This window comes from Mustela erminea, chromosome 1 (assembly GCF_009829155.1).
Source record: "Mustela erminea isolate mMusErm1 chromosome 1, mMusErm1.Pri, whole genome shotgun sequence".
Classification (NCBI taxonomy): domain Eukaryota; kingdom Metazoa; phylum Chordata; class Mammalia; order Carnivora; family Mustelidae; genus Mustela; species Mustela erminea.
Window position 1 is genome coordinate 88,436,158 of NC_045614.1, and position 17,856 is coordinate 88,454,013.

At 39.7% G+C, this 17,856-nt stretch overlaps 1 protein-coding gene across 7 annotated transcripts in view; it reads left to right on the forward strand.

The window, feature by feature from the left end:
• COL6A5 (collagen type VI alpha 5 chain) overlaps window positions 1-17,856 on the forward strand; it is a 147,197-nt gene that overhangs the window by 50,356 nt on the left and 78,985 nt on the right. For all 7 annotated transcript variants that reach the window (XR_004283198.1, XM_032332796.1, XM_032332819.1 and 4 more), the window contains exons 5-8: window positions 6,434-6,994; window positions 10,870-11,424; window positions 13,418-13,993; window positions 16,596-17,171. Coding sequence is in view for 6 of the 7 variants with exons in the window: in XM_032332796.1 (XP_032188687.1) it covers window positions 6,434-6,994; window positions 10,870-11,424; window positions 13,418-13,993; window positions 16,596-17,171 (2,268 nt within the window). In the remaining variant the exon portion in view is untranslated. The remainder of the gene's footprint in view (window positions 1-6,433; window positions 6,995-10,869; window positions 11,425-13,417; window positions 13,994-16,595; window positions 17,172-17,856) is intronic.

The window sequence follows — 17,856 nt, forward strand, 5'->3', positions numbered from 1 at the left end:
GTTTCCACTTCCTTTTCTTCAAAGATATTCCCCAAAATGACACATATAATTTCTGTTTACATCCCAGTGGCCAGAACTTAGTCACATGTCACACCTAGTTATAAAAATGGGAGCTGGAAAATGTAGTCTTTATTTAGGGCAGCCAAGCACCTTGGTAAAAACTGGGGGTTTGATTAGTATAGAAGGAGACAATAATATTGGGGATAACCAATGTTATCTTCCTTCCTTACTTTTCTGTCAACCTTGTATCACAAACTTTCATCCTTTTCCTTAAATATTATTTTGCAACATTTTTTTTAGGTTGGCAATAAAATTCCATGGTATGAATGGTATATAATTTGCTAAACATACCCTAACTGTTGGATATATATGTCATCATACATATTTTTCCCTTCTGGAAGTCTTGGATAATATCATCTTAATCCTTGTATCTTCACACACAACCATGAGTATTTTTGCACTTTTTGACCTTTTCTATTATGTTTGTCTTCCATCATTCTAATGAAGATATCCTAGTTAAGATACACTGTGAATCTTCTATAGTTTTACTTAGCTCTTTTTTTTTTTAATTTTTAGGTGAATAACTTTACATAGAAGGCTTAAAATATGCGGCAGCAATTTGACAAAAATCAAATGTGAGTGATGGAAGAATCAACATTTAGATAAACAAACTTCATATCCTAATAAGGAACTATGGAATCCAAAACATTTTTGTGATACTATAAAAGTTATTTATTCACTATACACAGAACATGTCCCCTATAAAATGTACATGTAAATCACTAAAAAGTATAATCTGGTGAACATTTTCTCAATTACAGAACATACTAAATCAGCTGGGATAACAGCTCTCTGTCTGCCTCAAAATAATCTAATTATAGCACCCAGAGTCTCCTTTATATCTATTGCAAAGTTAAATACTTATTTGGGGGATTATTTCCTAATATGTGTTTGAGGAGGCAGAGTTAACAATTTAATATGACTTTAGTATATTACAGTCACAATAAATCTGTTTATTAAAGATTAAAACATTTTTTCATTATTTGTATTAATGGGATGCAAACAGAAATACTGGATACTTTTAAATGGCAGATAACCATAAAAAATATCTTTGATAGTATTCTGGTTTTTATAATTACATTAAGATACTAATGGTGTAAAAGAGTTACAAATACGCCTCAAACGATGAGGCCACACTGTAATGATTCACTAGATTGTGCTCAGTAGACATTTATTCAGTAAGTGAATTTTCTTCCCAATTACCCAGTACAATTTTTTCCCACAGTAAGGGCTCAGTAAATAAACGTTTGCTGAATATATTGACTTAGGACCAAGGTGAGAAGTGATGGACCCTCTTAGCTAGATGTCAAGTATTATAATCGGAATTTATCTGGGAGAGTGTAAGGAAGTTGTAAACTGCACATGGCATACAAGTAAATAAACTCAGATGCCAACAAAGCAAATCAGTAAGCAGAAAAACACTGGCACTGGAATAAACAACGGCAGGATTTGCCAATAGCAAAAATGAAACTGATAGAGATAACCAAGAAAAAGTTTATATTGGACCATACCTTTTCTCACCCAATTCAGTTTGAGACAGACCAATAGAGGCACTGTAAGAGACTATGGCTGTCTTCCTTGATATTCAGACATCCTAGTTTTCAGTAATTTATTACGGACCTGTTACCCATGAATCAATATAAACCTATTCAGATTTAGGGATTAGTTTTCCACAAGTACAAAGTTGAATTTCCTTTTATTTGTCCTAAAATGCTTTCTTTCAAACTCGAAGGGACTTCAATTATTCCATGTAGTTTTGATAACATTCTTTTATCTTTTCAGACCAGAGTCAAAATATTCGTACAGTTTTCATACTGCAGCACCTTCCACCCACCCTTTGGTCGCTTGAACTGCCTTTCTTTGGTTCTTTTTCCTCTTTCTGCTTACTTAGCTCTTTTCAAAGGTGCATGCTAAAAGAAACTTGATGTGACTTTGTGTTTACCTAATACTGAGATATCTGCTGTCTTCACACATTTCCTTTGCAGATAAAATGCTTCTGAACAATTGGAACTGGAATTTGGCAGAACTTAGAAAAGGCTTGTGATTTTCCAATGATTTTAAAGGCCAATTTTAAACTCAGACCAGTCAATTGAAAGTTTAAGAATTTATTCTGGGCCAGCCCTGGATTTCCTGTGGCATGAATACATTACACACAGGAGCAAGAAACAAGACCTGTGTTCCCTCCTGAGTGACTTGTGGGGGAATTTTCCTAGTGGCAGCCACTCTGGTCTAGTACCAACTACGAGGGTATAGGAGGAATGTGTAGTGTGGTCTCTCTTGGAGAGTGACAATGACATGACAAAAAATGATTATTTTCAATATAGAAATTCTAAATGGGAAGGTATAGGACCTAGACTAGAGGCATGGACCATGTGAGGGGGATAGCTGTTCTTCATGAGGCCTTAGTCTGTAGGTGGCTTCTTACTAATTGAGCAGTTTTCAGAATTTGGTACCTGACTCAGGTTGGGTTCCTCAGAAGTAGATGCCAGAAAAACCTCTGTGTGAAACTGATATATTGGATATATTGGATATACCCAGGGAAAACTGGAGATTGGTAGGAAAGTGAGGATTGGGGCCAGGAAGGAGAGGATGATAAACCAAGTCCCATGGAGGTTCAATTCTACAGGGCCATTCTAGAGACAGTGTAGTTTAAACATTAGAATTGTCCCAGTCAGGGGGCAGTGTAGCTAGAGAATTTGTATTCTAGCACTTCCAGGCACTTCTTCAAGCCCCATGCTAAGAGGGTTCCAGCACACTGAGTGTAATCTACCCACAGACAGACACTGTGCAAGCCCTCAGAGTAAACATGTTAGGAACTGGTGGGCAAAGAAATGGTAGAGTTTGAGGGGATACAGGCTAAGTACCAACAGGGTCAGCTATAAACTTATCAGAGGTTCCTGATGAATTTGTTACTAATTCATCTGTCCAAGCCCTCCCAGAAACCTAGTGCATTAGTCTCAAATTAGGGCCTGGGCACTTGGATTTTAGCGAGCTCTCCTATAAACTATTGTTAGCAATGTTTGAGAGCCTTGATCTTAGTGAATTTAACATGGTCTAGAGTGTGATGGCCAGGTTTGTAGATTCAGAATGGTCAAACACAGAGAACCAGTCTATACTGACTTAGTCATTGTCTCTACCACATCTGGCACAGGGTAGGTATCTAGTTAAGTCAGGTTTCATTAAATCAAGAAGAGATTCACTATAATCAAACCAAGAGACTGATGTATAGAAGAGTGACAGTTATATTTAGATGTTCAGTGCCCAGAGACCTGGACATTCATGTCCTCTGAGAAGTATATTCTCTCCCTATAGGCATGCATACCAAGAAGCTAAATTGAAATCGAGAGATTGCTGGAGGTTGCAGGATCATAGCCATGGAGTTAGTTTTATGATTGAAATGTCTGGTATCATTCAGCTGGGTAGCTGGTTCTATTTAAAAGTCAAAATATAGATCTCCCTCTCTCTCTCTCTCTATCTCTGTCTCTGTATAACTCTACAGGTGAGGGGCCAGGGACACATTCTTCAACACTTTCCAATCGAACATTTTGTGACAATGGCAATATTCTATATTTATACTATTGGATCTAATAGTCACTAGCCACATGGGGATGTTAGCTTGAAATAGAGCTAGTTCAACTTAAGAGCTGATTTTTAAATTTCATTTAATTTTAAGTAGTTTAAAATTTTAAATTGACTTTTTAATAGCAATGTGTGATTAATGGCTAGTGTATTAGACAGTACAGCTCCAGGTGGGCTACATGGGCATTGCCTTGGTTACCCACTGTGACTCATATTTTTTTTGGTCCTTCATTGCTGACCACCATTGTATTTATTCTGAAAAACCCCTGATTCTTCTTTATTAGGTATATAAATTAATACATTCTGGTTGCTCTTAAGTTTTGCTGGCCTGAGATCAATCCTATCTTTTGCAGATAACTGCTTATCTTTGCCTTAATATTTTAGGGATTGATTCATAGTTTATTTTTAAAATTTTTTTTTATTTTCTGAATAACAGTATTCATTATTTTTTCACCACACCGAGTGCTCCATGCAATCTGTGCCCTCTATAATACTCACCACCTGGTACCCCAACCTCCCACACCCCTCGCCACTTCAAACCCCTCAGATTGTTTTTCAGAGTCCATAGTCTCTCATGTTTCACTTCCCCTTCCAGTTTCCCCCAACTCCCTTCTCCTCTCTAACTCCCCATGTCCTCCATGCTATTTGTTATGCTCCACAAATAAGTGAAACCATATGATAATTGACTCTCTCTGCTTGACTTATTTCACTCAACATAATCTCTTCCAGTCCCGTTCATGTTGCTACAAAAGTTGGGTATTCATCCTTTCTGATGGAGGCATAATACTCCATAGTGTATATGGACCACATTTTCCTTATCCATTCATCCATTGAAGGGCATCTTGGTTCTTTCCACAGTTTGGCGACTGGGGCCATTGCTGCTATAAACATTGGTGTACAGATGGCCCTTCTTTTCACTACATCTGTATCTTTGGGGTAAATACCCAGGAGTGCAATGGCAGGATCATAGGGAAGTTCTATTTTTAATTTCTTGAGGAATCTCCACACTGTTCTCCAAAGAGGCTGCACCAACTTGCATTCCCACCAACAGTGTAAGAGGGTTCCCCTTTCTCCACATCCCCTCCAACACATGTTGTTTCCTGTCTTGTTAATTTTGGCCATTCTAACTGGGGTAAGGTGATATCTCAATATGGTTTTAATTTGAATCTCCCTGATGGCTAGTGATAATGAACATTTTTTCATGTGTCTGATAGCCATTTGTATGTCTTCATTGGAGAAGTGTCTGTTCATATCTTCTGCCCATTTTTTGATATGATTGTCTGTTTTGTGTGTGCTGAGTTTAAATTTTTTTTTTAAAGATTCCATTTATTTATTTCACAGAGAGAGACACAGCGAGAGAAGGAATACAGCAAAGGGAGAGGGAGAAGCAGGCTTCCTGCCAAGCGAGGAGCCCAATTCAGGGCTCGATGCAGAGCTTGATCCCAGGACCCAGGGATCATGACCTGAGCCAAAGGCAGACCCTTAATGACTGAACTACTCAGGTGCCCCTGATTCATAGTTTAATTCCCAGGTCCCAACTTATTGCCAGTATTTCTGATTTCTTAAGGACCAACTCCCCATAGCCTGAAGTAGTGTCAATAGCTACAAGAGAGGCAGAGAGGCAGGCAGAGAGAGAGGAGGAAGCAGCCTCCCTGCTGAACAGAGAGCCTAATGTGGGGCTCGATCCCAGGACCCTGGGATTGTGAACTGAGCCAAAGGCAGAGGCTTAACCCACTGAACCACCCAGGAGCCCCTGAAATCTCTTTTTTTAAAAAAAATTTTGTTGAAATCTTGTGATACACCAGGTATACTAGGTAAAAACAGAGGAGGCAGTTTTTGCCCTTGTGGGGCTGACCCTCTGTGGCAGGAAACAGTATGTGTTCATGAACAAATGAAGAAGATAACTTCAAAAAGTAGGATGTCATAGAGAAAATAAGGTAAGAGCATAGGCAATGATTGATGTGTTTTAGCTAGAGGGGAAGAGAGGGTCTTTTTGAAGAACTGGCATTTGAATTGGCAAATGATGAGATAAGAAGGAATCAGCTATGTGGGTATTTAGGGGGAAGAATATTCCAGGAAGAGAGAAGGGCAAGGGCAAAAGCCCTGGGGCACTTTCGAAGTACAGAAAGCAGCTCAGAGTGGTTGGAACACAGTGAGTAAGATGAAGAATTGCTGAAAACAGGGTCCAAGAGAAAAGCAGGGAGAAAGTTCAGGCCAATTTTTTATTTTTAAATTCTAAATGCAATGATAAACCACGTAAGTAGAAGAGTAATATGATCTGGTTCTAGTTTTAAATATATTGTTCTAGTTGCTCCAGGAAGAAGAAGTTATTGGGGAAGTAAGGCAGTCGGTCATGTCCTTCATTCCATTTCTCAAGGAATGATAAGGCATAAACTGTCCAAAAAGTCACATGTCAATACTAGAAAAACAATTTTAATCACAGCCTGGAGACTTGGGAATCTGGTCCTTCCTTTAAATTAACTGGCCGTATGATCTGAAACAAAGCACTGGGGGTCACTCTGTTTCAATATCCCATCATGTTTTCGTCAATTTCAAAAGAGAAAATGGGCATGAACAGGTTTGATGAAGCAGACAGACTGTGCAAATGATGAAGGTTCTCTAGAACCTTCATGTTCTCCTGGTCCTCTACAAACTCTCTTACAGTGTTCTCCCCAGAGTCTCTGTAATTAACAAAGAATTCATTTCCTTCTTTTCTTTTCTTTTCTTTTCCTTTCTTTTCTTTTCTTTTCTTTTCCTTTCTTTTCTTTTCTATCTTTTCTTTTCTTTTTTGCAGGCTGTATGGATACGAAAGAGGCTGATATCTATTTCCTCATTGATGGCTCAACCAGCATACAGAAGAAACACTTTGGACAAATCAAGGAATTTATGCTGGCTGTGACAGGAATGTTCAGCATTGGCCCAGACAAAGTCCAAGTCGGAGCGGTGCAGTATTCACATAAGATGAAAGTGGAGTTTTATATCAATGACAGTTCTAATAATGTGAACTTAAGAAATGCTATTTTGAACATCGAGCAACTCAAAGGCAGGACCCATACTGGGGAGGCCCTGGATTTCGTGCTGTCAATAATAAAAGAAGATAGGAAGCATAGGACACGCCAGGTTCCCTGTTACCTCATTGTGCTGACTGACGGGAGGTCCGCAGATGAAGTCCTAGAGCCTGCAGAGAGAGTAAGGGCTGAGCAAGTCACCATTCATGCAGTTGGCATCGGGGAGGCTAACAAAGCACAACTCCAACAAATTGCTGGGGGAGAAGAAAGGGTTAGCTTTGGGCAGAACTTTGATGCTTTAAGAAGCATAAAAAATGAAGTTGTTCACAGGATCTGCAAAGAAAAAGGTAAACAAAACAAAAACGGCTTTATTCTCAATACTTCATTAGGCACTTCAGGCAGACTGATAGCTGGGCTGAGACAAGAAGTGACGTGACCAGTTGTCTGGTTAACATTTTGCTAACTTCCTTTATCATCAGGGAGGGATTCAGCACCCCCCCTTTTTTTTTAATATTCTATTTATTTGACACAGAGAGAGATCACAAGTAGGCAGAGAGGCAGGCAGAGAGAGAGAGGGAAGCAGGCTCCCTACAAAGCAGAGAGCCTGATGCTAGTCTCGATCCCAGGACCCTGAGATTGTGACCTGAGCTGAAGGCAGAGGTTTAACCCACTGAGCTACCCAGGCACCAATTACCAAGATTGGAAAATCCCTCAGTAGACAGATGCCCTGAGGCCATGTTGAAAGTTGTAAGTAGGAAGGTTGCTAAGAATATTGTGGCCTTGACAAAGCCCACCAGTATGGTGTGTAAGAGATTCTATTCTGTATGTGCATGTGTGCACATGTGTGTGTGTATGTGTGCGTACGTGTGTGTATGTGCATGGGCTAATTAAAGCAGATGAGCACAGTGGAAAGAAAATGGGCTCTGGCTTTAGGATCCAACTCACTTTCCTACTTGACCTTCAGACTGCCTCACTGATTAAGCAAGGGTAACACCTACATCATAGAACCCTCACAGGTTTAGCATAACATGCATCAGCCATCATTTCATTATGCATGCATATCTAGTACACACATAACAACTGTTTATTTTTATTTGTAACAGAAGCACATATTTGCATTTTCATTCTGACTAAAAATCATGTAACAAAAGTTAGGAAAAACAATTTTCAAATTCCTGTACCTGATTATGATTTCTCTTGTTAGTAATAGCCACTTACTAATTGAAGATGATATATGTTGATTGCTAGTGTGAACACATGAAAATTCCATGTGCTGAGAGACATGTTAACTTCTTGGTTAAGATAAAGGATGGTGGAGTCAATGAGTCAAAGTTCAAACCCCAGCCTTATTACCTATGGACCTTGAATGGGTTACAACCTGTCTACCTGCCTTCATCCCTTTGTGGAGCCTATAGTGAAGCTTGAAAGTGATAATGCATGTGGAAAACTTAAAATAATGCATGTGGGCCCATAGTAACTGCTACATAAAAAGGAGTTATTGTAGAAGTTGGCTAAGGTATTCACTGATGAGAAGACAAAAGGATTTTCACTTATTTGAACTCAGAAAAGTGAAAAAGTTTGGGGATTTTCTGAGTCACTAAAATAAAAAAATAGATAAGCAATGCAACTAATGAATCATGGAACTCTACATCAAAAACTAATTGTGTACTGTATGCTGGCTAACTGAACATAACTTTAAAAAGCAAAAAATGAAGAAACAAAAAAGAAAAACAGATAATAAATGGGGCTCACAGCAAAATCAGAAATCCCAATATTGCTCATTGTTCTCCCCATTGTGGACAGTAGTTGGGTCTTCAGGATGTTCTAGAAAGACTACAAGAGCAGAAGTTCCCCAACATTTCCTGGGATTGATGCAAAGAAACATTAACAGGGTCCCAGGAAACAGAAAGTAGACTGTATCTCAGTCCTTTCAAGTGAGATAGGCCTGGACCAATGTGAGGAGGTGCAGTACATAATCTCCTGTGGGTCAGGTTGTTGTCATGCAGGTGCCTGAACAATGGCACACCTGAGAGCTATGGAAAAGGAAATGAGTCATAAGATGGTAAATAGAGGCAGGGAAACTAAGGAACCAAAGCTGGAAGACCCAGAAAAATACTGACTAGTCTCATAGCAGATGCATATGGAGCAAAACACAGTGTGTTTATTGCTGAGAGGGCAAGAAAAGGGGCTTTAACAGAAAGACCCCAAACTACACAATGCAGAGTATTCTTTCTCTTTTGTATAATGATCCAGGGTGAGTAGTGGAGGTCTGTAGAGAGACCAGTTCATGCTCAACACATAGCTCCCATCTTTAGGTCAAAAGTGAACCTCTAGTTCTCTTCACCTTGCATTTTAGAAAGGGAGAAAGGGCCATATGAGTCCACTACACTCAATTGTTTTAATGTTAAGATCCAGACGAGGGAAAGTCACTTCTGCTCATATCTATTGACCAAAACTTAGTGACAGGGCCACATGAAGCTTCAAGGAAGACTAGGATATATGGTCTTTTCCTGGACAATCATCTGGCTAGTTGAAGCTAGTTTCTAGTTGAAACTAGTTGACACAGAAGGATGGGAGACCAGATATTAGAGGACGGGAAGCAGTCTCATCACAAAACAGATATAAGAAGGTAGACCCAGTGAACACCAAACCACATGTAAAAGTCCACTCCTTTTACATATGTTTCATGGAAGGGAGGCTTCCACATTTCACAGCAGTGGGGCCTTGTCAAGGCCACAAATATATTTAGTGACCTCTCTATTGATGACTTTCAAGATGGTCCCAGGCAGCTTGGGTCTTAAATGGTGGTTTTAATGTTCCTTGGTGGGCCTTACATAAATTATTTAAAAATAATAAACATTGTTTTATTCTTTTTGACTAATACTAATTGTTTATTTATAAATAGTATGGGATAGACTCTGTGAGTGTTGAGGGAAGGACTACTTAAGAGAATGGCAATGAATTTACAACAACGTTGATGGAACTAGAGCGTATCATGCTTAGCGAAATAAGTCAAGTGGAAAAAGACAACTATCATATGATCTCCCTGATATGAGGAAGTGGTGATGCAAGATGGGGGATTAAGTGGGTAGGAGAAGAATAAATGAAACAAGATGGGATTGGGAGGGAGACAAACCATAAGTGACTCTTAATCTCACAAAACAAACTGAGGGTTGCTGGGGGGAGGGGGTTTGGGAGAAGGGGGTGGGATTATGGACATTGGGGAGGTATGTGCTTTGCTGAGTGCTGTGAAGTGTGTAAACCGGGCGATTCACAGACCTGTACCCCTGGGGATAAAAATATATTATATGTTTATAAAAAATAAAAAATTTAAAAATTTAAAAAATAAGAGAGAATGGCAATGAGAACAGGTAGACCAAAAGGATAAGACTAAGGAGATATATGCCAACAACAATATTTACATACTATATATATATAGAGAGAGAGAGATGTACTCACACACACCTGTACAATGGATTAATAACACTGGCTATTTTTTCTGTGGCTTATAGAAATTGGTCTTCAATGTGTACATCCATGCACATACACACACACACATATATATATATATACAAAAATATGTGAATTTCCAGTCGGTAGGTTTCTTCAAATTTTATATATAAATATAGGAACAGTCCATGCTGAATGGATATGCGCTTACTAATACACTTATTATCTCTAACAGGTTTCTCATCCTGATTTTTTTCCTCACCCTGATTTTTAATATTGATTTATAATATTTATCAAATCACTTTAAATTATCCAAGAAAATAATGCTACATAAAGATTGCTTTGAATTTTGTGTTTTTACATTATACATAAAAACCTGAACTAATAGTCCTGTAAGTGTAAGAATTGATTGCTTTTTCTCTGATTCCTTTTTTTGATCATCATTGCATCCTTTAACACATAACCTGATACTTGGCATTTCATACACCTCAAGAATTATGAATAAATGAATTATGGATAAATGAATATATGCTTCGGAAGTTGCATTTTCTCTTTAAAATTTCATGGGTAATAATTCAGTGGATTTCTGATTCAGGGTTCTAGTCAGTAGGCCTCTACTACAAGAGCAGATTAAATTTTCAAATGTAGTAGCAGGTGCTTGAGTTAATTTTTGATGTTTTCTGACAATGCATTTATTTCTGTCTTACCATTTCTCTATATGCTGAAAATCCTGTCAACCTGACTCATTTCTGGTCTTTTTGACAACATGCAGGATGTGAAGGCATGAAGGCTGACATCATGTTTCTGGTGGACAGTTCTGGCAGTATAGGACAGGACAATTTTGGGAAAATGAAAACTTTCATGAAAAACCTATTAGCCAAGATTCAGATTGGTCCAGAGAGAACTCAGATTGGTGTCATTCAGTTCAGCGATCAAACTCAAGAAGAATTCCAACTTAATAAATACTTTACACAAAATGAAATTTCTGATTCAATAGACAGAATGTCTCTCATCAACCGAAACACTTTGACCGGAAATGCACTGACTTCTATAGATGAATACTTTACCCCTGCCAAGGGGGCCCGTGCTATGGCCAAAAAGTTTCTTATCCTCATCACGGATGGAGAAGCACAAGATCCTGTGAGAGACCCTGCTAAAGCTCTTCGGGACAAAGGTGTAGTTATCTTCTCTGTGGGGGTGTATGGCGCCAATAGGACGCAGCTGGAGGAGATCAGTGGGGATGGCAGCTTGGTCTTCCAGGTTGAGAAATTTGATGATCTGAAGACAATAGAAAGCAAACTCATTTTTCGTGTTTGTGCTCTCCATGGTGAGTAACACCGTTATCCTCAGGGCTCTGAAATGTGAACTGTTGACCTCTTCAGGTGAACAGTGGGTAGTACCACGGGTTTGGACTCTCTCTGGACTTTGGTGTTAAGTTTTAATCTTATTTATGTTTTATTAAAATGCCTGTGACCTCCAGGGATATTCCTCTTGAACAATCTTGTCAGCCAGTTTAGCAACAAGGTAGTCTGGCTGTGGAGACTTTGAAGCTATTCCAAAAAGTTCTCAGAATTTTCCATTGAATTTCCAACTTTTTACTACCTGAATACCTAGATTTTCCACAGGAAATTTTTAATCCCAAATGATTCCCCAGAATTGTTTCTTGCCTACCTATAATCCTTGTCAAGTAGTAAATACCTAGAAATACAAATTCTTCTTCTTAGGTAAATGAAATCCAATATCCTAAGCATACCCTCCCCGCCCCCCAAAAAATCCTGTTTTAAAGGATTTCATTGATTCACCTATTTTTCTCCACTTCTATGAGTGAAGTATTTTACAATTGTCTTTTCATGTACTATCTCTTTGGAAAATTTTAATTTGTTACTTTTTAAAAATGATTGTTCAGAATCATCATTTTTATCCTTCACAAACTGTAATGCTTTTCAAATTGCGTCAAGCAAATCTTCAGTTTGAGTCCATCAACTTTAATGACTCTTGGATGAGAACTTGGCTATAAATCCACACATAAGACTAAAAACAACTCTGCTTTTAAATCTATCATGTGCTGTTATCTGTGTTTTGGATACAACCAGGACAACACACTGAAGTATTGGTAAATTTGTTGTATGTTGTTCCCCTGGCAACATAGAGATCTCCCTTGGACTATATTATTCAGAATTCTGTGTGAGAAACTTTCACAAGTTAACAAAATGTTTTAGTGTAAACTCTGAGTTTTAGGCAGTGACACTGCAATTTCTCTCATAACAGCTTAATTAAAATGGCAAGGATTCTCAAACTCTTGGTAGTGTTGATACATTCTAAGACAGGTTAGCCTTAAGGCCACATCCCCACCTTTGAAATCCATGGAGATCTTCCTGGCATTTCTTCATTTTGATAGGCCCTGTCTATAGCATGAGGTGAAATTTCAGCTGACTCACATATCAGATTGACTCATAAACGTCAAATCATGTCATTGTCCCAGGTTTCTACAGATATATCCTGGGCTCACCCATAGTATCTTAGCCTTGAGAATTTGAGACCATTGCCAGAAATAAGGACTGAAGTTACCATACTCAGGTGGAAAGTGGAGAAAGTGAAATTGTAGAAGGCATGTACTTAAGTTGCTGAGGGAAGAGAAAGAGGGGAGAGAAACCCCATACTTTGGAGACCTTTCCAGAGTGCTCACTTGACTTCCAATGTGGAGGAGAACTTGGGGGTGAGGGGAAGTGATAGGGCCTTAGCTCTCCCCCTACTTGGGGTCTTTCCGGGTTGTAATCCAGGAGGCGAGGGGAAGGAGCGGAAATGAAAGCAGAGAATCATGGTGCACATGGAACAGCTCGCCTAGCAGAAGCTGAAAAGACAGATGGAGCCAGAGAGGGTAGGATAAAAATCCCAGCTAATACATAGAGCCTCTGAGCTCTTTAGAGCAACAGGCCAGTTTGGCAAATATCAGTCCTATCTCACCATTATACTGATACTAAACTACCTTCTGACATTTCATTTCAGTTGAAAGCCTGCCTAGGAAAACATATCACTTGTCCTAATGAGATATAGCAGAACAGAGTGGTGTAGCTTAACAACCACCCATTGCAGAGTTATTGTCAGCTACATTTTCCGTGGAATCATGATCTGGGCAAGTTGTACATCACCAAGCCTCAGTTTCTCACTCTGTAAAATGGCAACAGCCACGTCTAACAAGTGAGAAGCAGTGTCTGGCACATAGTATGTTCATGGCAGATGTTCCCTTGCTCACCCTTCTCAGCTGTCTGTCTAGAATACACTGCCGAAAGATTGTGATGCCTGCTTTCTTTCTCTTTCAGATTGCAAAAATATTAAAGTGTTGGACATTGTGTTTGTGCTGGACCATTCAGGCAGCATAAACACAGAAGAGCAAGAAAGCATGATGGATCTAACTATCCATTTGGTGAAGAAAGCAGATGTTGGCAGTTCCCGAGTTCGGATTGGAGCTCTGAAATACTCAGAATATCCTGAGGTTCTTTTCCACCTTGGGAAATACTCAAACAGATCTGCAGTCATTGAACACCTGAGGAGGCGCAGGGACACTGGAGGGCGTACCTTTACTGCCAGGGCTCTTGATCACACAAACATAATGTTCACGGAAGAACATGGCAGCCGCATCCAGCAAAATGTGAAACAGATGCTGATCATCATCACTGATGGCGAGTCTGATGACCGAAATCAGCTCAATGACACAGCACTGAAATTGAGAAACAAAGGCATCGATATCTATGCAGTGGGTGTAGGAAAGGCCAATCAACTTGAACTTGAGGCTATGGCAGGGAATAAAAACAATACTTTCCATGTAGATAATTTCAACAAACTGAAAGATCTTTACCTGCCTCTGCAAGAAAGAATGTGTACCATTGCCCTTGAGCGTAAGTTGTAATTTTTAAAGTTTCTCTGGGGGTAGCAATAGAAGGTTAAGAAAAAAATAAATTAAATCTTGACTTCCCATTACCTGGAAGTCATGGGATGAATCTTTCTCTGCTCAGGCTATTTTTCTTATTTCTAAAAGAAACGCATTGATTGAGCAAGATCTGAAAGTCGCCTTTCCATGAGAGCATCCGTTGAAGAGCTTATGGAAGAAGGTTTCAGAAATGTTCTTTGAAGTCTTGCTACCCTGTTGCCTTTTTCTTGGCAGAAGGGAACTCTACCTGGGATCATACTGACCTTTCCCCATTTCAGGGCCTCTTGTGCTATTCCGTTAATGGTCTCAATGCAATCACTGAATACCAGTTGCAGGTCAGACTCAGAGTTGCATGGTTTCACAGATAGACTTCTGTCTTCAGAGATCCAGGACAGTCTAAATGGGATTATAGACATTCTCTTGGGCCATTTGAAGTTGAAGTAGTCTGTGTGTTTTTCTAGATATGGGCCATTAATACGGACAAAAGGATATGGGAGTTCAATATGGAGTAGTAGAGGCTGGTGGGTAGGAATAGGGAGGGAAGGGACGTAAGTGGATCCCATGAGATAACAGTGGGTTAGGGATGGCCACAGGCATCCCACTTGAGGAAAGTGTAAGATTGGCCATCTGGGCTCAAAGTGAGCAATGAATTCATTTCCTTGGTTTCAGATACTGAATGATGGTATTATCTTCAATAAAAATTGTGACTTTTCCCAAGGCAGCAGGACCTTTTCAATTCTGCCTGTTCTAGCCTGTCCCTGGACTCCCATCCTAAAATTTGGTCTTCTTGCCTTTTGTCTTGCCACCTTCTAGTCCATTCTGAGCACTGAGTGATCCTCCTAACACACACTAGATTATGTCACTGCTTTGCTGACAGTTTATAGTTTCTGAATTCCTGAGTTCCATCTAGCCTTGTCCATATCTCCAGCCTCATCTGTTGCCACTCCCCACTTTACAATCTCTCCTGTCAATCTGAAATACTTCTGCATCTTTGTACACAGCATTCTACCCATCACGAAAACACCAGCCCATTTTCCCACACTGTATCTAGTATTTCACATTTCAGCCTTTGCCAATTTCCTGACCCAATACCTGACAGTGATCCAAGTGGGTATCCCTGATTCTGCACCTTCTATTTCTCCTGGTGGTAGCACCAAACACATATTTGCTATATTTTTTTCTGTAGCTATCACAAGACTGATTAACTTGGGCAGGCATGGCCTCCTGTTTATCACTGAGTCCCCACCAACTCTACTACATCACCAGGGACAGTCTTTTCCTTCAAAGATGGAGTCTGTTTTATTCTCATCTCCCATGCCTACCTTTTGGAGGCAGATACTGAGGCAGAGTCTAGGATACATGGTGTTTATTAGGGATCCACAGCCTGTGAAGGAAAGTGGGAAAGCAGGATGGGCAGAAGAAGTTGCACAGTGAGGCATGCTCGACAAAGCTCCAAACCTGGCGAAGAGCTCTGGAGTGTATACTGCCTATCAGTGTTGTCCAGCGTCAGACTAAGATGACTGGGTGGTTATGTCCCCTTTCCACCTAGACCCCAGATATGGGCTTCCCAAAAAGGTCATGGTCTTTTGCAAGACTTCTCTTTGCAGTGAGGCTAACCATGAAGGAGCTGACAGTCTGAGGCCCTCTGTTGACCACACTCCCACAACTGGCAGCAAATCCTTCCTTGAAGGTCTATCTGGGCAGATAACCCTTAGAAAGAATTGTGTGATAGAGGGCATTCTTTGTTCTCAACTGCCTTTACTAATCACTTTCGTGTTGTCCCTATCCCAGCCATTGCATTTGATTGGAACTGAGGATAGAATATTATCCTTGTGTTTGGACATTTCACCTTGGATTTCAGGGAGATGACCCTTTGCCCTCTTTATTAGCTATTAGCACTTGTCCCCTTGCATTTTAATATTTGGTTTATGATATTATAAAAAACTGCAGCAGAAAAAAATACTGGATTTAAAGATAAAAAGAATGACGTGGTCCAGGTACCCGCTCCACTGCATAACAATTGTGTATTCTTAGGCAAGTTACTTAACCTCTGAATTCCATTTCTGTATCTATAAAATTAGATTAATTCCTTATAACATGATCATGAGTATTAAGTTACTGTATGCCAAAAACATTTTTTAAAATGGTAATTCTCAACACAAATGTAAAGTAGTAGCATTAATAGTAACAGGAATACTAACCATAATACATGGGTACCATTACCTTGACTTCGGTGAACCCTCCAGTTTGAGTGTGTCGAAGGGATTTCTAGCTTTTGCAATTACTTTTTAATGAACTTATTCAATCTATTCAAGCTTCTTTCTCTAAGCAACTTTCACTGTCTTTTCAAATGAATCACATAAATATTAAAATTTGAAGTGAAGTCTATTATCTTTCTCCTTCCCACTGTTTTTCCTTCTTGAGGGCCAACCAATAATTCTCTCTTCTGTTGACTTATCTCAATTTGCTACTAATGTGGGGATTTAGTAAAGCAATTGAAGAATTTGAGGAAAAGGAAGATTTAGAATAATTCGTGAGGAAAATAATTGTTTTGTTTTTCCCAATTGCAGCGTGTGATATTCAAGAAGCCGATATGGTTTTCTTTTTTGATGGCTCTGACATGGTCTCCCACTCAGAGTTTGTTACCATGACAACTTTTGTGTCAGACTTAATTGATAATTTTAACCTTCAGAACCAGAGAATAAAAATCGGCTTGGCTCAATTTGGGAGTGGCTTCCAGAAAATTATTGAGTTGAAAAACTCTCTGACAATACCGAAGCTGAAGACTCAAATTCAAACCATCACTAAGAGCAACGGGTTTCCGCGAATTGACCTGGCCCTTAAAAAAGTGAAAGTCATGTTCGATCCATCTTCTGGTGGGAGGAGAAATGCTGGTGTTCTTCAAACTTTGGTTGTCATCACATCCAGGGATCCCTACTACAATGTGGCTGATGAAGTGAAAGTCCTGAGAAACCTCGGAATTTGTGTCCTGGTTTGGGGCATAGGGGATGTTCATAAGGAGCAACTTCTGCCAATGACAGGAGATTCTAGAAAAATAATCACCCTCAAAGACTTTAATACATTAACGGATGTGAGTATAAAAAAAAGAATGGTTCGTGAAATCTGCCAGAGCTGTGGGACCACCAGTAAGTACTTCCCTTGTTCTGTGTTTTATTTTTTTAATTTATTTTTTATTTATTTTCAGCATAACAGTATTCATTATTTTTGCACCACACCCAGTGCTCCATGCAATCCGTGCCCTCTATAATACCCACCACCTGGTACCCCGACCTCCCACCCCCCGCCCCTTCAAAACCCTCAGATTGTTTTTCAGAGTCCATAGTCTCTCATGGTTCACCTCCCCTTCCAATTTCCCCCAACTTCCTTCTCCTCTCCATCTCCCCTTGTCCTCCATGCTATTTGTTATGCTCCACAAATAAGTGAAACCTACGATAATTGACTCTCTCTGCTTGACTTATTTCACTTAGCATAATCTCCTCCAGTCCCGTCCATGTTGCTACAAAAGTTGGGTATTCGTCCTTTCTGATGGAGGCATAATACTCCATAGTGTATATGGACCACATCTTCCTTATCCATTTGTCCGTTGAAGGGCATCTTGGTTCTTTCCACAGTTTGGCGACCATGGCCATTGCTGCTATAAACATTGGGGTACAGATGGCCCTTCTTTTCACTACATCTGTATCTTTGGGGTAAATACCCAGTAGTGCAATTGCAGGGTCATAGGGAAGTTCTATTTTTAATTTCTTGAGGAATCTCCACACTGTTTTCCAAAGAGGCTGCACCATCTTGCATGTTTGTTTTTGATTTAAC